The sequence below is a fragment of the Mchenga conophoros genome, linkage group LG20 (assembly GCF_057382185.1).
Source record: "Mchenga conophoros isolate Kocher_MC1m ecotype Shallow Benthic linkage group LG20, M_conophoros_male_GT1.1, whole genome shotgun sequence".
In the NCBI taxonomy this organism is placed as follows: Eukaryota; Metazoa; Chordata; class Actinopteri; order Cichliformes; family Cichlidae; genus Mchenga; species Mchenga conophoros.
In genome coordinates this window covers 4492279-4519554 of record NC_140545.1, presented here as the reverse complement: position 1 = coordinate 4519554, position 27276 = coordinate 4492279, and the positions used below count along the sequence as shown (strand labels likewise).

Here is a 27276-nt window from a genome sequence, read left to right as displayed (position 1 = left end):
TTCCATTTTTTGAAATCCCCTCATTTATGTATAGTTTCCATGACTGCCATTGCTTTTTGGAAAAGTCACCACTGCATCACATCAACAGCACTGTCAACATTGAAAAGAAATGCCTGCTGCTGAAATAAATGTGGGCCAAGGCTTTCCTGCTATGTAAAGTATTCATGATTTGTGATGATATATTTGTGTCAGTTCAAATCGACCTACCTCCCAGTATGAAAATCACTGAGGGACTCCCAGGAAAGTACACAGCTGTCCAGATGCACCTGCACTGAGGCGGCTGGGACCTGGAGGCCAGTGGAGCAGATCATGCCATAGATGGGATCCGCTACATGGCAGAGGTAGGCTTACAAAACACAAAGGCTGTCCACTGCAGTAAAGCCAGGTTTTAAAGAACGTCCGTCTCATGCTCAACCAAACTGGGATCAATTATAGGTGCAGAAGTTTAAAGGGATGATGGGTTTCATCAGAGTGAATTCTTTTAACAAGGAAACCAGAATGACCTGCATCTATTAATCAGCCCTCTTTTTTTGAAACCACTTCTAATCTGCACACAAACAAATTTCTTGCTTCCTGTTGAACCGTTTCAAGACTTTCTTTCATTTCATCAAACAGCTGAAACAATCGAAAGTTAGTAAATGCATTTCTATATCCCGATAGTCTTCAGCTACACGGCAGCACAGTGAATGAGTGCTTGTTTCCACCGGGCTGCTCTGGATCTCAGACGGCCTGTAACCTTCAGCTATGAGACGCTTCCTTTCCTTTCCTTTGAGAGGTCATCGCCGCAGCAACGCCACAGCTGGCATCCACTGTGATAGCAGCAAATAATTAAGATGCATCCAAGTGAGAGTTTACATAAAACTGGGACTTTATTTTCACTTCTACAGCACTTTACTCATAAGTTAATATCTGACATCTATCAAAGAAGGAACATTAAACAGTCAGAATGACTGAAAAATATAACATATCTGTAAAAACATGACCAAAACTGTCAGATGTGTGCAACCATTACAAGTGAGTTATTGAATATCTGTTTAAAAAAAAAAATCAACTTTTTTTTGGTTTCTAGCTGTTTAGAAAACAGGTCAATAAATCTGGAGTTTTGGTTGTATCAGTGCCTTTTAAGTATGTTAAATACAATTTAATGATAAAGCTTAAAGCAACACAGATCCTAAAAAACTGTAATAATCCTCTAAAGCCTGCATTTATGGGATCAAGTCACAATGATCTCTTTTCACTGAAACTTTAAGTATCAATGTTACACAGCTTTGTTTTATTTTCTTTCCAGGATGGCCATTTTGAGAACACCTACTATAGTAATTTTATTGCAAACTTGAAGAAAATCAGGTATGCCACAAAAACAAACAAACAGAAGAAAAACCCCACATTGCTCTACTTGGGGTCAGAATCCAAATGTGACCTCTAGCTGAGCCATAACTCACTGGTTTAGTTTAACGTGGTGTTTGTGTAACCCTCACAGGTCAGTCCAAGAACATATCCAACCTTGATGTCCGCTCAATGCTCCCTGAGAATCTGAAGCGCTTCTTCAGGGCTCCCTCACCACTCCGCCCTGCTACGAGAGCATCCTCTGGACTGTGTTTGATAACATCCATTGACGACAGTCATTCGGGTGCTTGCTCATCTTACAAGCTGCCAAACATATCTACATGTAAGGGATGGCTGTATTCACTTTGCAGTGTTTGCTTCTTTCCTTTTTCTTTCCTTTAGGTGGATTTCACAATTCAAGGTCTATCAGATATGGTGGGTGGTTTTAAAATTTGATATTGACATGCAATTAAAGTAAGATTGGTGATTCTCCAGCCTGATTCTTTTTTTCTGTTGTCCTCAGAAACTGGCTCTTTGTTTCCTTTGGTGCTCAATTTCCAGGAGAAAGATTCTGGCAGTTATGCTTTGGCCAGACCAAAACTGAGCATGTACGGAGGGGTGCAGCTGGACAGTCAGTACAGATGTTCCTGATGCTTCTGTTTGTATGAGCTTCAACATGCTGCAACAAGGCAGAATATCATCTGTTGATGTTGGGGATTTGATTGAATTGTTGGTGAAGGGTTCATGGTATGTTTTACAAAGGACAAAATGCTTTTCAAGGCGCCTACAGGCCAATATTAAAAACACGTCACAGCTTGAGCCATGTACTGCATTCATATGTCATCAATAAAAGCTTACAAGAGACCTGCTGTCTGCTCACTGACTCCTTCACACGTCCTTAACGCTGCATCTAGTGCATACACCGACTCACAGCAAACCTTAGCCTGCATGAAAATCTACCAACATCTGCAGGCGCAAATACAAAGAAAAGGCACACAGAGGCATCTAAAATGAAAACACTGTCAAGTCTTCTACCACACACACACTCCCTCGCTCCACACCCGCAGCGAATACTTCCTCTTCTATCAATGTTCTCCTTCTTTCTTCAGAAGGGCGTGGCCTTCTGTGCATCCTGTGGGCTCTCTTTGAGCTCTTTCAGCGGCAGATCGCCGTCACCCAGATTTAACTCCACTTTGTTCCTCTTTGCAAACATCTGGAAGACCTCCAGGAAGGTCTTCTTCTTTGTTTCGGGCACCACCAGCCAGATGTAGATCAGGGTGACCAGACAGATGACGGCAAAAATGATGAAGCTGTAGGGGCCCAGGCCTCGCTGGGGAGAGAAGGAGAGGAAATGTGATTTCTGGGTCCTCGACATGAAATGTAAATATGTCAGGAAGACAAACAGAGCAAACAAGGTGAGGTCAAAAGTGAAACACTGCTCTTTATAGATGTTTCACAAGCATCTTCTTCCCTTGATTACACTTTCAGGTTTAAACATGTAAGAGGAAGTAAACATGAGATGAAGCTTATGTTTATATCTAAGATCACGTCATTCAGTGAAAACTCCTACACATAATGTCTCCTCATTTAAGATTTTACAATATGTTTTCTGGTGTTATAATATTCAAGCTCCGACATTATGTTTCAGGCGTTGTAAATGCAGTAAAAAATGTTTCTGGCACTCTCTGCATGTTTGCATTCCTCATGTATCTTCCTCCTCCTCATTCCCTATGTTGTGCCTCTTCTTGTCCTCCTCTTATTTTGTTTTCTCTGTCTGTGTTTGTGTACGAGGAGTAGGTGAGCCACTCCCTTTCCAGTTTTTCCCACTTCACTCGACGACCGAAACCAACACTGTTCTCTTGTGCTTAGATCCACCAGCTTCCCACCTGCCTGCCTGTTTTAATCAGCTGATTTGATCACCCCTGGCTCCAGGCTGCCCTGTTTACTGTGAGTCAAACAACAAGCCAGCTTTGCACACAGAAACTGTTCCTGACTAGTTTAGCCGCCAGCAACACTAAACCATCCACCTAAAATAAACTCCTTCTTTTCTTCACATGCACAAGAAATATTCTAAGTGTCACCTAAAGGTGGAGTGTGCATCAGGTAGGTGAGTGATAGGTCCAAACTGCATTCTCTAGCATGACAGCAATCAATAATAAACAGGAGGAACCAACTGATTTTTTAAAATGTTGTTCTCAGTTTGATACCTGAATCAAACTTGGTGCTGAACCATTAGGAAAATGTTGTAAAAGGAAAAAATATATCTGAAATCTACTTTTTCTACTTTACCTGAGCACTCGAAGCACTTTATACAAAACGCTTAATTTGCCCATTCCAATGAAGACTTTTTTCTCTCTGCTGAAGTGCTTTCTATCTGACACTCACACTCCAATATATGCATCAGAGGCTTGAGGTTAGTATCTTGCTAAAAGATAAACATGAGGCAGTAATTTTGAGTACAATTCAAATCAGTATAAGTCAGCATTTTGGCCCACTCACTTTAGGGGTCACTACAGCAACTCACTGGTATCATGTCACCCTATCCCCAGCATCCTCCTGTGTCACACAACCCCTCTTCATTTCCTTCTTTACTAGATCTATGAATCTCCAAAATCCTTTGTCAACTATATCCATATAGGGTCTGCACATGTCCACAGCAGTTCAGTTCCTTAACTTTGGCGGCAAAACCTGAGCCGTTACTCTCATGTACTCTTCTCTAATCCTGTCCCTCCATCCTGGTCATGCTGGTTTCTTCAGCTCTGCCACCTCCAGCTCAGCCTCCTGACTTTTTGTTAGCACCACAGTCTCCAAACCATTCATCATAGCAGGTCTCACTACCATCTTGTAATCTTTCCCTTTCACTCTTGCTGCTATCTTGTTATAAATCATCCTTGACACTCATTTCTAGCCACTCCACCCTGACTGCAATCCTCTCCTCTCTTACGCACTGTTTGTTGCAGCATATTCTTTACTTAATTCTTATATTTGTGTTGCAAGGATGAAATGCAAACGAGTGCACTTAAATCTTTTCTAAACAGGTTAATCCCTATTTAGAAAAGCAATCCCTTGTCTGCAAATCTATGCAAATTGCAAAGAAAATATCAAAGTAATCCAATTCTAAGTGGCATAAAAGATCACATTACAGTGAGGATGTGGGGGGAACTGCCTTGCTGGTTATGCTCGACAAAACATCTGGAACTAATTCCACTGAAGTCTGAGCCTGCAGAAATTGAGAAACTAACCTCGAGGAAGGGGAAGACAAGGCCAACAATGAAGTTGGAGAGCCAGTGGACGGAGCCGGCCACCATGAACGCCGCAGGCCTGGCTGTTTGCCGGAACATCTCAGTGGCCACCACATAAGGAATGGGACCTGCAGAACAAAAATGCAATTAACCACAACCAAAACACTCGAGACAGACGTCATCAGTCTTCACAGTCAGAGAGGATGCTCATGTCTCAAACAAACTGAGTGCTGATGTACAAACTTTGATTATATGCCTGGTTACATCTAAACAACACTTCAGCTAATGGAGCGCCCTGCTGTAATCAGTATGTGTGTAAATACTGATTACAGTAAAGCGCTATATAAATACAGGCCATTTACCATTTACCATTTAAATACCAACAGGTCTACTCAGACAGACTCACTCGGTCCTATGGCATGTCCGATGACGTAGACGATGACAGAGGCGATGCTGACATAGGGCATCCATGTCACAGTCTCCTGCAAACACAGACAAGCAGCTCTCAGTAACTATTCCTTCTGATGTTTGTAAGCAGGAGCAACATTAACGGCTCCACATGGAGGCCTTGAGGATCAAAGGCAGATGATTAATGTGCCTACTCTCCATTGTGTCTCTAAATTGTGCCTTTACTGCTGCTGAAAATGACGCCTGTCTGAAAACATTGGCTCCAGGTGAGGTTGCAGGTTTGAAGGAGGGCAGCACTGCGTTGGCGGTTCTCTCTAATAGTCAGTGTTTAGTGTCAGGTGTCATGGCTCCTGCAAACAAAGGGGCCAAAATATCACTTTACTGTCTCAGACCATGATGGGAATCCTAGACGTACAACATGATTACAGGCTGGTAATCTGTAGCACAGTGACACCGTTTGTTATTTTGGCTTTTTACTGGTTGCGTCTTGTTTAATTATTTTGCCAATCTGTCATCATGTCAGATTCTGCTGTTCCTTAGCTGTCCTGCAGGAGTTCTCACTGTGGCTTTTCAGAAATGGCCAAAACATGGGGATAAAGTGCAGGTGAAATTAAATCAAACATAAAGAGATGTGGGTCTCCACACCCACCTGAATCCAATTTCCTGTTATTTATCATGTGCCAGATGTTTGGTTTAGCTTTTTAAAAAAAACAACAACAAAAAACAAAACAAAACAAAACACCAGAAGCCCTTCTTGACACAATCCCAAAGGGATTTGGGTCTCCTCCCTATACTGAACTGGGATCTTTGGCCTGTTAGTCAGATGTATAAACCACTACACTATGGAGACAGAGATGTTTTTATATATAATGTCTCATTTTTAGGAAACACAAAAGTAATTAGACAGCTGACAAACAGTTGCATAGTTAAGTGTGGCCTGTACCCTTTTACAAATTAAACTGATAACATATAAGTTTAATTTACTGCCAACAGCCACTAATCCTTTCAAAAAAAAATCCATATCATCGTTGTGCATATCAGTTTCAACATCTACAATCTGGAGACACCTTCCTGAATGGAAATAGAGGATTTATAATAACACCCTGGTAATAACACCCTGGCTAGACCTCAGTGCAGCGTTCGATACTGTTGATCATAATATCCTATTAGAGCGATTAGAACATGCTGTAGGTATTACAAGTACTGCGCTGCAGTGGTTTGTATCATATCTATCTAATAGACTCCAATTCGTGCATGTAAATGGAGAGTCCTCTTCACACACTGAGGTTAATTATGGAGTTCCACAGGGTTCAGTGCTAGGACCAATTCTGTTTACATTATACATGCTTCCCTTAGGCAGTATCATTAGAAGACATAGCATACATTTTCACTGCTATGCAGATGACACCCAGCTCTATCTGTCCATGAAGCCAGATAACACACACCAATTAGTTAAACTGCAGGAATGTCTTAAAGACATAAAGACCTGGATGGCCGCTAACTTTCTGCTTCTTAATTCAGATAAAACTGAGGTTATTGTACTCGGCCCTGAAAATCTTAGAAATATGGTATCTAACCAGATTCTTACTCTGGATGGCATTACCTTGGCCTCCAGTAACGCGGTGAGGAACCTTGGAGTCATTTTTGACCAGGACATGTCCTTCAACGCACATATTAAACAAATATGTAAGACTGCTTTCTTCCATTTGCGCAACATCTCTAAAATTAGAAATATCCTGTCTCAGAGTGACGCTGAAAAACGAGTTCATGCATTTATTACTTCCAGGCTGGACTACTGTAATTCATTATTATCAGGATGTCCAAAAAACTCACTGAAAAGCCTTCAGCTAATCCAAAATGCTGCAGCAAGAGTCCTGACAGGGACTAGAAAGAGAGAGCATATTTCTCCTGTTTTGGCTTCCCTTCATTGGCTTCCTGTTAAATCCAGAATTGAATTCAAAATCCTGCTCCTCACATACAAGGTCTTAAATAATCAGGCCCCATCTTATCTTAATGACCTTGTAGTACCATATCACCCTATTAGAGCGCTCCGCTCTCGCTCTGCAGGCCTACTTGTTGTTCCTAGAGTATTTAAAAGTAGAATGGGAGGGAGAGCCTTCAGTTTTCAGGCCCCTCTTCTGTGGAACCAGCTTCCAGTTTGGATTCGGGAGACAGACACTATCTCTACTTTTAAGATTAGGCTTAAAACTTTCCTTTTTTCTAAAGCATATAGTTAGGGCTGGACCAGGTGACCCTGAATCCTCCCTTTGTTATGCTGCAATAGATGTAGGCTGCCGGGGGATTCCCATGATGCATTGAGTTTTTCCTTTCCAGTCACCTTTCTCACTCACTATGTATTAATAGACCTCTCTGCATTGAATCATATCTGTTATTAACCTCTGTCTCTCTTCCACAGCATGTCTTTATCCTGTCTTCCTTCTCTCACCCCAACCGGTCGCAGCAGATGGCCGCCCCTCCCTGAGCCTGGTTCTGCCGGAGGTTTCTTCCTGTTAAAAGGGAGTTTTTCCTTCCCACTGTCGCCAAAGTGCTTGCTCATAGGGGGTCATATGATTGTTGGGTTTTTCTCTGTATCTATGAAGCGCCTTGAGGCGACTTTTGTTGTGATTTGGCGCTATATAAATAAAATTGAATTGAATTGAATTGAACCCTGGCAGGTTTTAGATCTCACCCTGGGTCAACACACCTGAATCAAATGATTAGTTTGAAGCCCTCCAGTCCTCTGGAGGGCTTCAAGACATGTTGAGGAGGTAATTTAGCCATTTAAATCAGCTGTGTTGGATCATCTAAAACCTGTAGGACACTGGCCCTTGAGGCCTGGAGTTCCCGTCCCCTGTTTTATAACAAGGTGCGAACTACTGGTTACACTCAAGAACAGGAAGGCCAGATTAGACTAAACTCTAAAAGGCCTGCACAGATCTGGAAAAAAAAATCTTGGGATAAATGAAAGCAAGATGAACCAGAATGACGGAAGAAAAAAAAAATGGAGAAGCAGAGAAACAGTTCTGGATCTGAAGCATACTGCACCATCTGTCAAACATGGTGGAGGCAATGCTATGGCATGGGCATGAATGACTTGAACCAAACCACTGGCGTTTGTTGCTGACATGGCTGCTGATAGAAGTAACAGGACAAACTGTAAAGTGTACAGGGCTATACTCTGTGCTCAGATTTGAAGTGCTCAGACAATGTTTCACAGTAGTTTGATGGCCAATCTCAACCCAAGCACAGCAGCTTTGCAGTTTTAGTATATGTACAACTATGTATAAAACGTATGCAACTTCTGAACAGCGATTGGACAAGTTTTCGTAAAACTACTTGATTAAAATCTGAAAATTTGTATTTGATTCATACGTCATTTACAAACATGTAAAGAGGCAAAACTACAAAAACCTGTTTGACATATTATTGACTAACTGTCCACAATAGAAGCATTTGCAACAGTGCAGGTTCAAACTGGGACCCACGTTCTGGACTCTAAGTAAGCCAAAAGTCTGTCCACTCTGAGTTAAATGCATGAAAGATGAGTGGGGGAAAAAAGCCATAATCAGTGGTGGTCTCAACAACAGTAGAGTGCCTCTATTTTAATGCAGTGAGGTTAAAACTATGGAGTGGACTAACGCCTTCATAATGTTAAATTTTATTCAGTGCTTTTAATTAATTATTCAACAGAGCTGTAACCCAGTGGGGACAAAGTGTAGGTGAGAGCAGAAAATTAAAATCACACAGATTAAGATGAAAATTTTAAAGGCCTGTTGCTGTAGCCTTGTAGGAATGAGGATTTTGGTGGCTGCTGTTGGAAAAAAAAAAAGTGTCCTGGTTATCCAAAAATATGCTGAACAATGTCAAATGACTTAAATTCAGTAACATAGAAGCATAATATGTGAAATGCTGTTAAAATTACAAGCAGCTCACATTTACGAACTCACCTCTAACTATAATTAGTACATTTTTAGACTATAGCTGCAATTAAATCAATCTCACGAGCCGTTACTCTCTGATCCACTGATCCTGAGATCATAAACAGGATCTTGCAAATCTCCTCTGATTCTTTCCAGGTTGGGGAACTAATAACTGAACCACTAGAGGGCAGCAGAGTGACAGGTTGCAGGCATTAGTAGTGCTGACAGGTCTGTACCATACCTGCAAGTTGAGTGCGACAGTGAGCAGCACACAGGCTCCGCAGCAGATCCCAAAACCACAGAGGAGGAGCAGGCGGCGACCTGAGGCTTCCACGATGAACACCTGGGATGACAAAACCCCCGTTCACAGTGGTTATCTCCATCTCACATGATCAAACAACACACAAACAGCTCCTCTCCTCAGCTTTGCTGGGTACCTACAGCAGTTATGGTCATAAAGACATTCACTGCTCCCGTTCCCACTGTGACATACTGGATGTCACTCTCCCTGACTCCTGCAGAGCCGTATATGCTGTCGGCATAGTAGTAGATCTGAGAGAAAAGAGAGAAATGCATTATGGTTATAACACGACAGCCTGTGAATAAGCAAGAACATAGATGTTGTCATGCATCCTGAGTTATTGTGTGAGGGACGAGGACAACTGGATGGGCACGTCTCACCGCATTGACACCCGACAGCTGCTGGCCCATGTTCATGACGACTATGGAGATCAGCTGCCAGCGAAGAGAGCGCTGGGACAGCAGGGAGAACACACTCAGGTGACCTTCGACCTTCTCGGACTGGTCCTCCTGACGCATCTCCAACAGCTCGCTGTCCACGTCGTCCCACCCACGCAGGCGCTGCAGTGCTAAGAGTGGAAATGCATACAGTGCCATAAATGCTCAGTTTATCTTCGATGTGTAGTGTAGTTATGTGCGAAATGTGAATGATGGTGGTGATGATGATGGTGAAACCCTGGGTTTCGGCACCAGTGTGGTGTGAATAAGGTGGGACCACAGATTGTTATTGAGAGCCATCTTTATTCATTCCACGGCTGCAGGAACACCACCATCATTCACCAACCCGAGTCCCCGTGTTTTAACAGGCAGGTGTGATTGCGGATGTCGTGAAGGTGCGTCCGCACGGCACCGCCGACCACGGCTCACCACAGAGATTTTTCATCAACCCTGCTCAACAAAGATACCGGGGAACTGGTGACACTTGTTGGAGATGTGGGGGAGATGGAGCTAACCATTTCCATATCTTTTGGGATTGCAAAGTTATTCGCCAGTACTGGTCTCTAATCCACGAACGTCTACAAAATGTTTTTTCATTTGTTTTCCCTTTAACCTTTGAGATTTTTGTGTAACACACCAGTGGATAAATTGAATTCTAATGATAGAAGACGTTTGTATATCCTACTGGCTGCGAGTAAAAAGCCCCTTACGAGGAGATGGCTTAAGCCTGAACCACCAACGATGGAAGATTGGATACATTCTGTACAAGAGACATATACGATGAAAAATTGTCATTTTCTCTTAAACTTCAGAGGGATACCTTCTACAGAATATGGTCTAAATGAACAGAATACGTTAAGCCTGTTAGGTGTGATTTTTTTATGAACCATGCTTTTTTTATGTTGATGACATCGCACTTTCTTACCTTTCGTTGCTTTCTTCTCGTCTCCATTCTGGATGAGCATGTACCTGGGGCTCTCAGGGAAGAAGGGGAGCAGCAGGAGCTGAATCGCGGCGGGAATACCAGTAAGGCCCAGCATGAGGGTCCAGCCTGGACACACACAAGGAACACAGACACGCTTTTAAACTTATTCTTAAGACCATGTCTCAGCATCTGATGAATAAATGATCAAACATGTACAAACTTAACTACCTGTGCTGTTTCCCAGTATGTTTCTAATGCCCAGCACTTGGGCGCAGAGGATCCCAACAGTGATGAAGAGTTGCGGAACAATGCCGAGAGCTCCCCTCAGGTTTTTGGGAGCGATCTCACCCAGATACATGGGCACCACATTGGAAGAGAGACCTGCAGATGGGAAAGCATGCATGGGTGAAGCTAAACCGCCTGATCACGCCTGATCCTTAACCTGGGCTGTTGTTAAATTCGGGAGCTGACCTGCACAGATGCCTACTATAAACCTGGCTACAATGATGATCTCGTAAGACTTGGCGATCTCACTGACTCCCATCATTATAGCAGGGACGATGGAGAAGATGTTGTTGAAGAGGAGGGTGCCCTTCCTGTAGCAGGGATGAAGCATTAGTTGCAAGAAACATGCAGAGCATGCTAAACTACACGTGGAATGAAGCAGATTCTCACCTCCCAAATTTGTTGACCAGAGGGGCCACCATCAGAGAGCCGAAGAAGCCTCCGAGAGGGAACATGGACACGGAGAGAGACCACAGCAGAGTCAGGACGTTCTCCTCCATCGGGCTGTGGTAACGCTCCATGTAGGTTGTATTATAAAACTGCTGCATGAACTGAAAAGAGCAGGAGAGCACTGATAGGAACGAATTATCTTCCCAGCGAGTTCCATTCAAGCTTTTCTTTCTTTAATCAGCTTACCTGCGATGGAGAGTTGACCACAGAGACATTATAGCCGTACTGGAAGGACGAACCAAAGGCAGCTATGAGTGTTGCCAGCACCAGGACTACAGTTAGCCTCTGTTTTTTGTTGGGGAGAGGGGGACAACATCAGAGCGCTATTTGAAAAGTCAGAAAAGAAAATTGTGACCATGGTTGTGATCACACGTGGACTGTAACTCACCCCTTTCCTCTCCACAGGCTTTCCCCATTCCTCGGTGTCCGCCATGGCCGTGTTTGGGCTCGCTGTCACTTTCAGCAGTAATAACAGCACACTTTATTATTACTGCCCACTGGATCCTGCCTGCCCTTTGGACACCAGATTAGAGAGCGTGGCATTGGTTTATGGTTATCGCACTCATGTTGCTGACTGTGCTCTCTGGTTAATTTTTTTTAATGTAATACACCTGAAAGATTAAAAGCTTACTTGAATGTTGATATCTAACTCTTATATTGCACTGTATCCTTGACTAAACAGGATCAGTGGATGCAGGTGTCATTAAAGAAAAAAATGATAAGGATAACGCATCTTTATTGCTGATCCACGCGCAGGCTGCACTGCATCAGATGGATTTATTAAAATAATACAACAGCAACAACTTCAGCATTTACTGTCAAACAGTTTGAAAGGTTTATCTGCTTGCACCTCTCATCGATGACACTAAAAAACTGTTTGTTTGTTCGCCCTTGCACAAACACCACAGCTGTAAACATTTCTTTTTCCAAATGTTTGCTTTGTCAGAAATCTGTCATGCACACCATCATCTCTTATCTCTAAAGCCGAGCCTGCTTGTCGATACAACGCCCCTGAGGCTATTTGCTCCTGGAGCTGGATGTTACTTGCTTCAAAGCACAAACAAACAAACCAAAGAAAAAAAGCAAACAATTACATTTCAGAACTACTTCTGCTCAGAGTAAACTATTACTGAGGCAGTCTTGGAAGAATAGACTGAGTTTTACTGAAATAAAATGAATGAAACCAGAGTTTGTTTTTATACATGAAGGTAATAAAAAGCAGTAAATGTTTACTACACAGTTGCGCTATTTTAAATTTGCTGTTTTAGAGAAAACTCTTTTTATTTTAAATAGAATTATTTACATAAAGTAACAGGTTTCATCAACAGGTTCATTTTAGATTTTAAAACATGCAAATGATGCCTTTTACTCCTTTGGATACAAAGAGGTTTGGCTTGGATGGCAGTCAAAGAGTTTGAAACTTTAACAAATCTGACATAAGATGTGATAAAAAGAATTCCAGCTACTCAGACGAGCAAAAATTATGGAGACTGTTACCAACCTCCCTCAATTCGTATCAAGATGCTGACATTTTCTACATTGTTCACATTATCAGTGTAAAACTACAGCAAAAAGCTGTGGTCTGGAAGTGAAAGGTTAAGGCCTTGAAGTAAGGTTGGAGCAGGGTTATGGTGCTTTGATAGCATAAATTTTAATATTATGGGGGTTTACATATAGAACCAAGTGTAACCTTTATTAGGTTACACTTGGTTACATGTCACTTCTTTTGCTCATATCACGGTGAAAGAAGCTAGTGGAGCTATTGTTGCTGCTGGTAGCATCCCACCAAGGTGGTAAAGTGGATAAAGTGCAGGTTCACTTCCAGTTTAAAACCTTACTCCCATGTTTAAAAAAAGATTTACAGTCAGTTCAAGGGGTTAACATGCACATATCAGCACAGAAACATGCACACAACACTGCCGTAATAAAATGCTATCATGATAATGACAGTGTTGTGGAGATATGTGAAGGTGTTACTGTGAGGGTTGCAACAACAACAAAAAAATCTCTTGCTTTGGTTTGCTGACAATTCCAGGAGGTTTTCTAAGAGCGGAGTGATGAAGGGAGACCAAAAACCAGTTTTCTTAGAAGTGGCCTGGAAATCACTGAGCTCCATTCCAGGTTTTGTGCAATACCTTGTGCTTTAACACAGAGGACGCATTACATAAGAAGTCATATGAAGCTAAAGCTACTTCCAGCTGCTCCCTTATTCACAATGAGTCACCAGAGTGACTGAAGGAACTACTGAGTGTCAATAAACAAGAAAAAACGGCGTCCAGTGGACGGTCTGTGTATTCAACCCCACCTCTGGCGCCGGTGCCCACCTCTCAATTTTAAATCCATGTAGACATTGAGGGTTCTCGGGAGGGACCGTGCTAACACCTGCTGCTCTCTGGCAGCAGCACCATGCTCTCCCGTGTTTTAAATGCACCTTAGAACAACATGCAGCAACACTACACATGAGCAAGAGGAGGGAGGTTTGGAGTCTTCACACACCCCTGTTCTCTGCTGGCCTTCGGGGCGGGGGGGCTGGAAGGAGGTGTTGGCCGTCCGATTGGGATCTGGGATGCGGGGCCTCCCTGCTGCTGCGGAGCCTGGGGCGGTCTGCTTGCCTCCATCCCGGGGGAAAGGGTAACATCTCCTGGGTCTAGGTGCCGTTTCCCCCTCCAGGGGCGAGGGTACCTGGACCCGGGGTATAGAGTTTGTTTGGGGAGTGTGATTGTGTGTACAGTGTCCATGTATGTCTATCCCTATGTTGGGTGAGTGCTGAGTATTTGTATATGTGTGCATGAGGGTGGGAATGCATGTTTGTGTCTGTGTCTATATGTCAGGTCGGGTCTTAGACTCCACCTCTCTGGGAACTCCCAGGCCCTCCAAAGGCCTGTCTCTCCTCACCACACTCCCTGCCGGTAACTGATGCCCTCAGGGGTCGGTGCGTTGGTGGTTCTTGGTGTCCGGGGCTGGGCGCTCAGGTATGTACCAGCTCACTCCCGGTGACTACTTGGCGGGGCCCGGTGCCTGTTGTCGGCAAGGCCGTGATGATCCATTTGGCAAAGTAAATCCGTTGGGTATCCTTGCTGGTCTTCAGACTAGTGATGGGATTTTCGGCTCTTTTTAGAGAACCGGCTCTTCAGGTTGTTTTGTTGCTTTAATGAATTTATTATTAACAATAATATAAAATTATGCTCAAAAATTGGTTTTATTTATATATGTTTATATATAAATATATGTGGTGGCCCCTAGAGACAAAACACATACAAACTCCAAAACAAATTTCTAGCATTAACTGAACTTCCAAAACAGAGCTACTTAGATCACTTACATTACACAATTGAAAGCATGTGTGTATCGTTTGTGTATTTATACACAAGCACTCATATATATTCAAATAATAAAAAAAAAAAAGTTAATTTACCTGTTATTACCACACACCAAATCCAGTCGTTGGTACTTCCTGGCTTGTGTAGCCACTAGGTAACAAAAGCTCAGCTCAAATCTTACCTAGCGTGCTATAAAGCAGAACCGCACAAACTCATAGATAATTACACAATTGTTATACAGTTCAGACTTCATTCATTTCCAAAACAACTTTACAAGCAGTTACAAATACATTCAACCTTGCATGTTATACAATTAAAACATTTACCAATATAAGTAACCAATCCTGGGATGTCCTATTAATAAATAACACTTTTTCACGTCAGTGTGGCTGAAACCTACCTGCTGAGTGAGATCAGTCCAAAAACATTGTGACAGAGCTGATGGACTTTAAAACGGTTATTTTCTTCCTCTGATGGCTTCTTTGTTTTCCCTGTGCAAAGAGATCAACAAAAGCAACACAATCACAAAAACAGAGAAATAAATGAATAGCATTACTGTCATGGACTATGGGTCAAAGTATCATCAGAGCATTCTGCATCCTCCTCGTGTTTGTGTTCAAAAAGCTGCTTTTGGTTTTGTAGATACAGCTCCTTCTTTCCTAAACATGCGGCTGCCTCGGTAGCAAAATGGCAACCGCTTTTTAAAATTAAGCTAAAAAAAAAAAAAAAAAAGCTAATTAAAAATATGCAACAAAACAGTAATTGTGTTTGATTCTTCTGAGGAGTAAAGTGCAATAAAATAAAATAAAATACAATAAATGTCTGACCAAACATCGTTTGTAAGTAAATAATTGCAAAGTACTTACTGGACTTCAGCCACCAGTCACACACTTGTAGAAATACCCCCACACGACAAACTTCCAAATGACTGCGTGGATGTGAGCGTGTAGGCAACGGACCAAACCATTGTGAGGCAAATGGGTTGGGGGTGGTTGGGGTATAAGGTGTGGGGTGGGGAAACTTGTCAGATATTAAAATGACTTGTTTGGCTTCTTTAAACAAATAAATCAATCAATAGCAGCCTTGGTTTTCGTGCATATTAATATCAGTTCACCGTTCAGCTGTATTACTGCATAGTTATACATACAAATAATGAGGAGACAGAGTTTTCTGGTTTTCACAGGAGAAGGAGCAGGTTAGGACCATCGTGTCGCCATGTAATTTCCATCGATGGTTGCACTGCACTGATTGGACCAAAATTTTCTAGAGGTATGAGGGGGTGTGCACGGTGGTGACACTCCAGACCTCCTCTCCGCCCCCCACCACCACCACCACCAATTGGGGAGAGAGCACAGATGCAAACCAGGAGTCAACAGCCCCTCGTAGGCTTGCTGACCCAGGAAACAACAGCTGCTGCTCCCCTCCTGCGGTATTTTATTTGTCTTTTTTTGTTTTTCTCCATCCCCCTCTGCGCATTTTCTTGCAGGTGGCCTACATTATCCAACCTCCACACCCCAGCGGTATTTGAAGCAAGCAACACTTCCATGTGTAGCAGGTCTACCTTGTTTGCTTCGGGCCTTTAACACTGCAGTGCTGTTCCTCTCTAATCCCAAAGACAAACATGATAAAACCCAGTCTAAAAGTTGCTGAGACGAAACAGGTTGCAGACTGTGCTGAAGAGACTGTTTCATATTAAACATGGAAGTGTTACATTCAAAAGTCTCTCACATGAGAGACTTTTGAATGTAATCTTCAGATTTTTGTTCCCCTTATATTATGAAATGGGAGCTCCACGCAGAAAATTTGCATTGCTAGTAGTCCCAGCAGTAAACAGTTGGTGGCGCTAATGCGACGAGTAATGCCAGAACAAAGTGCACGTTCGCTGGGAACTCAGTAGCCGCCTTTTTGCTCACACACTAAACACTGCCACTGCTAATTTATTGCCTGTGGTGGACAACGTGCTTGAGAATGGGCTCCCGGGACCAATGACACTGCCTGTGTTACCCCCCCTCCAAGTTAAGTTTACTGGTGAATGGTCACCCCTGGTATTGTAGCACAGGCTCTCTTAATGAATTTAAGCAGGCAGAAAGCAGAAAAGTCTTTCTTAAGCGGCCCCCTCCTGACTCAAGTCACTTCAATGCCAGCCAAATCCCTGAACTGACACAACACATTACTTCCCGCAGGAAATACGGTAAGTGCTGCTCCTCTGTACGCCCTCTTCCATCCACAAGGATAAAAGACAAAAACTATTTATTGGCTGTTTATTTTAGATGTCATTGGCACAAACAACATTCACTACCTGCATTTTCCCAGACATGGTATCTGGTTATTGATGGTCTTAGAGAATGAACTCTGCACTGTGTCCCGTTTCTTTAGACCTCAGATAAAAATTTGATTGGAGGAAAATATAGTTAGGCCTGTGATGTACTGGTGACCCTTCCGAGGTGTACTCTGTGTGCACCCACCGTCAGCTGGGATAGGCTCAAGCCACAGCGCAAGCCTGTTTTGATAAGAAAATGGATGGATGGAAAACTTTTTAGCTCAAAGAAAACTGTTTATTTGTACAGTTTAAAGCGTATAAAAAGTGCAACTAGAAATAATATGTGGGAACTATCCCCACGCTCCTTTGCATGTGCATAGTAAAGCACAAAGAAAATAAAAATGCTGGAGCAAGTACGCTGTGAATTTTAAACCAATATTTCGAAACTTTGGGAAGTAGAATCAGGGCACCGGGTTCACCCACTCATCATTAGTAATGCATTCAGCCTGCATTTTTAGTCAGGCGAACAATAGCCACCAGCTCAAAGGAGAAGTGAGGCTCATGAGTGAAGCCTGAGTTTGAAAGAGGAAGGATGACATGTGATTATAGATCATGCAAAAAAAGAAGAAAAAAACAACATAAATTTGACCACGGTGATAGTAATCATGCTAATTATGGTGACACAACAGAAGCTGCCAATCTTATGAAACCAGTGTCTGAAAGATGTTGAAACTAATGCCTTGGGAAATAAGTAAGAGTTTTAAAAGTAAAAGGAGAACAGCAGTTAGAGCAAAGTTAATCATGTATTTATTCCTTTAAATAGAAAATGATGATCATCTACCCAAAAATGTAACAATATAGTATCTCCAGTGAAAGAGAAGTCAAGCTAACAGTTAGAATAATGCACAGCTCTTTAGATGTGAGTAAATGCATTGCTCCTGTCTTTGCTTCAGGAGTAGTGTATTTAGAGCTTCTGGCCACATTTGTTAATGATACAAAAAAGAAAAACACAAAAAATTACAGTATAATTGTGACCTAAAGCGACAAAGCTTTACCTGTTTCTCTGTTGTTTGTAACATAACCGGGCCAACAAAAGTTTCTCCCCAAATTCACAATACTCGGATACTAGAAAAACAAACAACAACAAAAATCCTTCACAGTGTTAACCTGAGTACAGTACATGGTAAGCAGAGCTCCTTCAGACCTCCTTCACTTTCTTTGGAAGGGGAAGTGAAATCATCAACACACACCAACCCAAAGAAAAACCAAACAAAACACTTTACCCATGTGACCTACAGAACAATAAATGCAAATAATGCTTCACCTTATGTGTAAATAACATAAAATCAGGCAGCAACACCCCATCACCCACAGTGCAGACACATGACACAGAAGTGCATGCTCCTGCAGAACCTCAAGAAGCCATCGCACGAGCACTTTGTGTAATGAGGGCTCGAGGTGAAGTAGAGAACTCCTCCTCCCTTCATGTCAGCCTCTTTGCTTTGCCTTCATCTTCTCATTGCACCAAACAAAGTCTCATCTGTCGGCGTGGCCTCGTTCAGTGCTGTCTTCTTCTCTCCGGGCAGTTGCGTCCTGCTCGGGTAGCAGCCTGTGCGGGCGCTGCGCCTCTGCTCGACATTGGGAGCAGGATGTGAGCGCGGCGCAGAGGCGCGTGCGGATCGGCTGAGTGAACAAGACGAACATGACGCAGTTGGCTGCTCCCTGCAAGGTGTTGCCAATCCCCTGTGGGATCAGACGAAAGAGGGGTTTCAGATGAGGGCATCATGATGGCTTATTCCAGAGAAATAAAAAGTCTTTATGAGTTTTGATGGCAAATGCTTGTTTTATCGGTCAATAAAACAACACATTTTCATTTATATCATCGTGTTCATAGTGCGTAAAAATGTTTTATGCACACTTACAGTGGCACTATCATGTAATAAAACAGTCCAAACATCATAAAGGCTTCATTTCATTTTCAAGCCATTTAAAAGGAAAATTTACAGTATTTTGAAAATGCTTTGTTACTTTTTAAAAAGGCAAAAAGAGAAAGAAGCGTAAACTCACGTGCAGCGTGACCAGCGCTGGGTTCTGTCTGACACTTGAGTCGGCTAGCAGCAGGATAAAGCGCACCGTGCTCCAAATGCGTAGGACGATGAAGATGATGGGGATGAGCGTGAGCTTCACATCAGCCATGGAGGAGAAGGAGTGGGCAGGAGGCCTGTTGGCCAAGATGGGACGGTACTCAGAGAGGGCTGCATGCTGCGTCAGAGCATCAAGAGTGAGACCATTAAAAGGAAATAAAGAAAGAGAGAAAGTGTGTCATCAAGAACATCAGATAACTTTCACACTACTAGGCAGATATTTGAGGGAGATACAGAAACCCTTTCATTACACTATATCATTTTTGTTTTTTTTAAAAAACAACAAGCCAAACTGCAGAAACTAAGTACATCCCGCGATTCAGTAGCTTATAGAACCACCTTTAATAGAAGTTGAAGTAATCATTTTCTGTGTGACTTTATCAGTCTCTAATATCATTGTAGAGGGTTTTGGCCCAATCTTCTACACAATGGTGCTTCTGCTCAGTGAGGTTTGTGGGCATTTGTTCATGCACAGCTCTCTTAAGTAAGGTTGGAATCTAGACTTTGACTGGACCTTTGCAGCTGTTCTGTTGGAGATTTGCCTCTGTGCATGAACCTGTTTGGATCAAGCTTTAGCATCCGGACAGATGGCCTCAGATTTGACCCTAGAATACTTTTATACAGAGGAGTTCATGGTTCACTCGGTGACGTCAAGCTGCCAATATCCTGTGGCTGAAAAACAAGCCCAAATCATTACCCATGCACCACTGTGGTTGGTATAACTCGTTAGTGCTGATATGCTGTGTTTGGTTGCAATTGTGCATGTTTGGTGCAACTTTGCATTACTAAGCCGTGGTGCCATGTTCTTTTTTAGAGAAAACGCTTCCTCCTGTTAACCCTTCCTGACAAGCCATATTTGTTCAGTCTTTATTTAATTGTGCTGTCATGAACTTTAACGTTTAACATGTTAACTGAGGCCTGTAGAGTCTCTTGGGGTTTTTTTTGTTGCAGTTTCTCTGAGCATGCACGGTCTGACTTTGGGATGAATATTCTGGGACATTCATTCTTAGGAATACTGGCAGCTGTCATGAGGTGATCCACACCTGCACACTGACAAAACTTCTGCTTTCACAGAGGTGCACACACTTGATGAAGAACCATTATTCCAGTACATTTGATGAGGAATTCCTGGCTGCTACTTACCCTCCTAATTCTTTATGGACGCGGTAATCGTGTGATTAGATTCTCACGCCGTTTCTTCATTTTTGGCCAGTTTTTGTTAAATAATGACATGGAGCTGTATGTTATGCGTTGTTGTTCATCTGGGGTTTTGCTTACTTCATTTTAACCTGCTCAGGACCAGATGATTGTCTTAACATGTCCTGATATGTAAAACTGAACTTTCTTTTTCCCATGACTGAAAGTTTCTGTTAGGATAAAAGTGCAATATAACAAAGAATGATTTCATCCACAGTCTGACTACCTCTGTAGTGTGTTTCATAATAGTTAGCGTGTTAGGGATAAAGTTTCCTGTCATCCTCTAGGGGAAACAAATCAGTTCCTTTAATGCTCAACTGCTGAAAGTCTGAGTCACAGATACAGGAACTGGGATGTATTGATATTCTGTGCATACATTCCTATAGAAGATTTCAGGCTGTGATCAGTATGTTGTTTGGTTGAAATGATTTATGAGCCAGAATGTTTTAAACAAACTGTATTTCCACTTTATGCCCAGGTGATGATTTTAGCTTTCCAAGACTAAATGCAAATAATGACAGGCCAATACATTTTGGGTTTTTCCCCCTGAAGACAACAGTGTCTCTTTCACTCTCTGACTATGATATTAATCATAATGCAGAAGGCAAGAGGGGAAGTTTGAGATCAGCTTTTTAATGAATAAAGAAACTCGTTCATGATTCACTCTGTCGACCTGAAAACAGCTGATCACCAGCAGATTTCCAATAAAGGTCAAAGGTTCTGGCTGATTACAGATGAATGTAAATAACAGATCCACTGTGGATCGCTCGTACTGAGTACCGGAGTATTAAGAAGGATGATTTTAATGCTTGGCAGGAAAAAGAGTTGTGTATCTGCAGGTTTGTTGTGGTTCTTAATGTGTAAACAGATTTTTGAACGCAAAGTGACATATTCAAATAGTCACAAAGCTCTGTGTACACATGACTGATGAATGAGGTCCCTGGTGTCCTCCTCACCGCTACGTGGATGTGCCTCTTGATCAGGATGTAGAGGAAGGGGAGGGTGAGGTACGCCAAGAACTCCCAGATCTTTCCAGTCAGCAGCATCCACAGGACCCGGTCTTGAACGTTGATCCTGACCCAGCACCAGCCCACCGACACCTCTGACGCATCGTAACCAATCTTGTTGAGACTCACAGCTGCAATAGTGATGGCCAGAGGAATTCCCCAGCTGGAACACAAAACAAGGGTCCGGAGAGTAAACACAACAGCTCCGAAGGTCAGAGTCACATTTTTAAACTTTTCCACTGGAGGTTTTTATGTAAATGTTTGACGGGCATGACACCAACACTTGCAGCAAAGACATGTGACAGTGTGTGATAGTAATCTTGTGCTTAAGGCTTTTGTGTGTTACATGGTGCAAACTGCAGAGTCACGGCCAGTTCTGTTGTTGAAGAAGATAAAACCACGAAATGAATTCTGCATTGTTTGCAGCGCTCGTTAGTTTCCCGCCCCCCCATGAAGCACTTCTCCTCTTATAACACCACTTTAAAAGGTTACTAGATTTTCATTGCAGTATACACAGCAGCAGACCTTTATAAATACCAAAAAGACAGTGCGTGTGTCTTAGTGTATATAAGCCTCCATAAATGCCTCTGTTGTGTGATCTCCAGTTCATTGCAGTATCTGAGAACTCACAGAGAGATTGTTAGGATGACAACGGCAAACACTGCAGTGAGCCATACCCATGGGTGAAAATGTTCCCGTGTCCAAAAATAGATCAATTAAACGATGGTACATCACAGTGAGTCAACTCGCTAACAATCAGTGAGGACAAATCATTAACGTGCAGAAGGAAAGTGGACAACAAGGATTAAAATGTGTAAAATAAAAAAATAAAACACTACAAGGGGTCGTCACACTGGGAGGCTCCGCATGTTTGATTGCTGTTTTTACAGTGGAAACAGTGAACCACTAAAATAAACACATTTGTTTTAGCTGTTACATTTTTTACAAAATTGACATGTTAATAAAGAGAAATATATCTGAAGCACAAACATGAGTAATGAAATAACTGCTTGTCAATAAAGTGGACACACAGTACTGTGTAAAAATCTTGAGTCACCCCTCATTTTTTTGTATTTTACTTCAGAGGAGCCAGATTTTCTTGGAATTTTTAAAGTACTCTTGAGCAATAGGTCTCCAGGCTTTCTGAGCATCCTCCAAAATTTTTTATTTTTTTTTGGACATTGGCTGTTTTTTCACCCATTTTCAGTCCGGTCCGTGTACCTGACCATTTTCAGAGGAATGCGTTTTTTGTTGTTTTTTCACTTCTTAAGCTACTTAAAAATAACCTATGAGTCATTCAAGCACAAAAAAAAGCACGTGACTCAAGGGATGAAAAAGTGTTGTGTCTACACATAACAGACAAGTTTGCAAAAAAACAAACAAACCCATTTTATATCTTATATATTTTATATCTTTAGGGATGAAAAATGTTTTTATTTCCCAGAGATTTATTAGTAGAAAACTTGACATGGTGCCCCCTTCCCCCTGACTCTTTGGGCTTGAATTGTAAAAAATGAATCTTTCTGGTAGCTCATTGCCCAGACTTTCCTGTAACTATAAAAATTCACCAAAAATGTCCTATTTTTTTTAATTTAGAATCCAAAAATGCATGCCCTCTCAGCATGGTGTGCAGTGTGTCCTTCAAAGAAAATGGGGAAACTGGATGAGTGGAGGACAAAAGAAGAAGTGGCAGGCCTAAAACCTATCTACAGCAGAAGGACAGTGTCTGAAGGTCACATCCTTAAAAACGGGCCTGAGAATGCATCTGGTCCTTCATTTGATTCCTCTACTCTTCACTGAAGCCTCACCAGAAATGGTCTCAATGGAGAGGTGACTGTTAAGAAGACATTTTTAAGGAAGGGAACAAAGTGAAAAAGCCAAAATACACAAGAACTGGAGTGAAAAATCAGTGGCAACATGTCTTATGGAGTGATGAATACAAATATGAAATGTTTGGCTCGTGTCATCTTCAGTATGTGTGGAGGAGGTCAGGAAAGAGTGTCTACACAACATTGAGGGTCAACAGTCATCTAGATCGGAGGCTGTATCATGGTTGGAGCTGCATTTCAGCCAGTGGCGTTGGAGATCTCGTTAAACTGATTAAATTATGAACACAGAAAAGTGCAGGCAGATTTTGATCTGTTATGCAATGCCATCTGAAGAATGTGACTGGCCACAGCTTCGTTTTTCACAACAATAATCTCAAACACCACACCAGTCCAGTAAAAGCATACCTGGATAGAATAACACACAATGGTTCACTATCAATCATGGCTTCCCCAGAGCTGGACCTCAACATTATTAAAGCAGTGTGTGACCATCTAAAGGTGGCCAACATCCAGAGAAGAGCTTTGAATGTCCTTCAAGTAGCCTGGAGAACTATTCCTGAAGACTACTTAAAGAAATTACAAGAAAGCTGCCTAAGACAGCTCAGACTATGGTGAAGAATAAAGGCAGCCATACCTAATATTGACTGTCAAGCTTGTTAGAATTGTATAAGGAGTGGGAGTCCCCACCAAGCATCATTTGAAGGTGAGACCTCCTTTTCTAGCAAATGGTCACTATAGCACATGATGTGAAAAGAAGGCGAGATTAGCTGCTGATTTAAAATGACATAAAGCACCACAGGGAACTGTGCTGTCCCCTCTTCTCTTCACCCTGTACACCTCTGACTTCTGCTACAACTCTGAATTATGCCATATCCAGAAGTTTGCAGACGACACGGCCATCATGGGGTGTATCTGGGATGATCAGGAAGAGGAGTACAGAAGTCTGGTGAGGAACTTGGAGTCACACAAACCACCTGCAACTCAACACCTCAAAGACTAAGGAACTGGTTGTGGACTTTGGGAGGTCCAGAGAAGGTCCACTGCCGGTTCAGATAGAGGGAGAGGAGGTGGAGGTGGTCAACAAGTACAAGTACCTCGGGCTGTGGGTGGACAACAAACTGGACTGGTCATGCAACACAGAGCACCTGTATAAAAAAGGCCAAAGCAGACTTTACTTCCTCAGGAGGCTGAGCTCTTTTAACATCTGCAGGAAGCTCCTGAGGAAGTTTTACCAGTCGGTGGTTGCTGGAGTACTTTTCTATGCTGTGGTGTGCTGGGGGAACAGCACAGCAAAGAGGGACTCATCCAGGCTGGAGAAACTGATCAGGAAGGCTGGCTCTGTGGTCGGCATGAAGCTGGACACTCTGGTGACAGTGGCAGAGGAAAGGACACTAAAAAAAATTGCTGGACATTATAGACAATGCTGGGCATCCTCTGCACACGACCATAAACAACTAGAGGAGTCTGTTCAGTGACAGGTTGCTTCTCCCAAAGACAAGAACCAACAGACTTAAAAACTCCTTTGTCCCACACACCATCAGACTGTTTAACTCCTCTCTGGAGGGGAGAGGGAGGGGAGACAGGAGGACAAAGGAGGGGGGGACAACTAAGCTGTAGTGCCTTTTCACTGTGCAATACTTTTTGTTAATAACCAACGGTGCAATAGACTTCAATACTTGAAATGTGCAATTCCCTTGTATTCTTATTCCTATTTATTCTATTTATCCCTTTTGTATATTCTTTATTTATATGTGTCTCTGTATTTATATATGTGTATATATGGTATTCTGCTCACATTCTGTAACTTCTGTTGGTGCTGTGCTTTGGAAACCGAATTTCCCAGAGGAATCCACCCGAGGGATTAATAAAGTTCTGTCTTTATCTTATCTTATATCTGCATAGTACAGACTCAATTTGATTGATTTTAAGGAATTTTGATAAGAAAAAACAAAAAATGTTTTGTTCTACGGAAGAAAAGAGCAGGGTGGACATGTTGGGGATGTTTTTGACCATGAAACCAGAAAACAATGAATGTGAGGAAGAGGAAGAGTGGGATGAATGAAAAGCTTTGAAAATAAAATATTGTCTTTTTGGCTGTTATTGAACTCATTCATCCACAAATAAATCACCAAAGTTTCAGTAACAGAAATTCTGACAGTATGACTGAATGTTGTCAGTGATACATTTTAAGTTGGGGTGTTTTCTTTTTTCTGTTTTTGCTGGTAGTGAAAAAAAAAAAGGCGAGGCACAGTTCAGACGGCGATCTATTGCAGGACAAACACACAGAGACACTCACTAATTCAGAATCACCAGTTAGCCTGACTTGTATGTTTGTGGATGGGAAGCTGGAGCACGCTGGCACGCAGAGAACATGCGTACTCCACACAGGACCCTCGCTCTGTGAGGCAGCAGTGCTAACCACAGCACAAACGTGTAAATGCCTTTTCAGTGAAGTATGTGGAAAATCCCCCATACCTAAATGGTGTTAACAAAATATCGCTTTGAAAGTATTTATTGTATCATTATCTCTTCTAAGTAAACATAAACTTTTTAAAAATACAAATGAGGCAAGGCTTTACAGCCCCCCCTGTAGATCCGCCCCTGAGTTAGGACAACTCTGTAGGCTTGAAGTGTACAAAATAAATGCTTTAAATGACAGAAAAAGTTCTGGTAGCTCATTGCTCAGACTGTCCTGTAATTATAAAGCTGGAAGTTTTTGTTAATTCACAAAAAAGTGCTATTTTATTCATTTAGAATCCAAAATGTGTGCCAGATTGGATTCTTTGCCTGACCATTTCTGACCCCCGGGGCCTTATGTTTGACACCCTTGGTGTAATGGATTTGTAGGGAGTCCCTTATTCAGTGTTCCTATCCAGAGAAACACACACGGAGGATCCAGGTTGTCCTGGTAACACCAGCTGGTGAGAAAACAAGTGAGCACGTGTCATGCATCAGCTGATTTATGAACACTCGTCACGTGAACTGATCCAATAACGCCATGGTTAATATTTGAAAACTCACTAGGTCCCACCGTGATGTCAGCACGTCACCCCGTTATGCGGTGTAACGTCAGGACGTAGCTTGGCAGTAGACTGGAGTTTTGCGCCAACTTTCAGAGTGTTACAAAATAAAGTAGATGCACGTTAAGTGAGCCAAAGCGGTTTGTGTTTGTGGTCTAATTCTCAGTTTAAAGGAGCCGTTTTGAATGTGCAGCTTTTAACAAGTCACTGTTCAAAATCTCAGAAAATATGACGTAAACTCAACTTTAGGGGGGGGCAACTGCCGAAATCCCAAGATGCTGCAGGGCGCAGGTACCACCGGAGCAGGTTTAGTAAACAGATAACACTCCGCGGGTTGCTTACCTGACGAGGTGGAACACCAACACGAGGCTGTCAGCGACTCTTTGGTTGGCCCTCACGATGAACACGTACAGGTAAACGGCGATGGCCACGGTCCAGAAGAAGGAGCTGGTGTTGGCGAAAGTGGAAATCGCTCCCTGAGCGACGCACTCCGCCGAGTTTGTGCGGAAGACGCTCCACACTCCGAAGGCGTAGGAGACGGCGGAGAGCCAGTCAGACACCGAGAGGTAAACCAGCAGTTTCCTCGGAGTTGTCCTCAAATCCGACCAAATAATGTAGGTGAGGATAATCAGAGAGGAGCCCAGGAAAGATAGCGCGCACGAGAACAGCACGATCACCTGCTCGAACAGATACACCTCGGTCTGAGTCTGAGTCGCGTTTGCCATCGTGTAGCGCGATCAGGCACGAGCTGCAGTCGTCTCGCGGACACCGCAGTCTCTGTTTGTTTGTAAACACCTTTCTTTTCCCGGCCGAGCGCACTGGTTTTATTCTGGATGTTCCCAGGGGCTCTCCACATTATTTTCCCTTAAGGCCAGGCGACGGTTTAAAAACACTCCGTCCAGTCGAGCCACATGACTTGAAAAAAACAAAACAAAAAAAAATCTTCTACTGCTTTTAAGGGAGTCAAGCAAAACTTTTCACCCAGCTTAAAGCCCTCCTTCCCCGCCGCCCCCTCACCAACCGGAACCCAAAGCAGAAGTTAAGTCAGCTGGTAACCTGCAGGCACTCAAAGGGTCTATTTTTGAGTGTAATTGTCTCAGTTTGTGCTGTCCAGCTTTGACATAAAGTACCGCACACGGCACATGACAGCATGATGAAACCGCTTCCCCATTCCTGTCATGGTTTCGCATAAAAGGATTCGCTGC

General features: G+C 42.7%; 2 protein-coding genes across 2 annotated transcripts; both read right to left on the bottom strand.

The window, feature by feature from the left end:
* Positions 1-851: 851 nt before the first annotated feature.
* On the bottom strand, positions 852-15556 carry LOC146550163 (solute carrier family 2, facilitated glucose transporter member 5-like). The gene is made up of 15 exons (XM_085259007.1): positions 15481-15556; positions 15015-15105; positions 14710-14803; positions 11683-11807; positions 11481-11579; positions 11235-11395; positions 11031-11155; positions 10788-10940; positions 10560-10685; positions 9578-9765; positions 9338-9448; positions 9138-9239; positions 4975-5050; positions 4569-4696; positions 852-2656 (listed from the first exon to the last, which is right to left on the bottom strand). The coding sequence occupies exons 4-15, from the start codon at positions 11725-11727 to the stop codon at positions 2432-2434; spliced, it is 1539 nt and encodes a 512-aa protein (XP_085115133.1). The 5' UTR covers positions 11728-11807; positions 14710-14803; positions 15015-15105; positions 15481-15556; the 3' UTR covers positions 852-2431.
* A 1372-nt stretch (positions 15557-16928) lies between these two features.
* Positions 16929-27193, bottom strand: gpr157 (G protein-coupled receptor 157). Its single transcript, XM_085260127.1, has 4 exons — positions 26414-27193; positions 21172-21385; positions 18942-19136; positions 16929-18617 (listed from the first exon to the last, which is right to left on the bottom strand). The coding sequence occupies exons 1-4, from the start codon at positions 26794-26796 to the stop codon at positions 18411-18413; spliced, it is 999 nt and encodes a 332-aa protein (XP_085116253.1). The 5' UTR covers positions 26797-27193; the 3' UTR covers positions 16929-18410.
* Between the last annotated feature and the right edge of the window lie 83 nt (positions 27194-27276).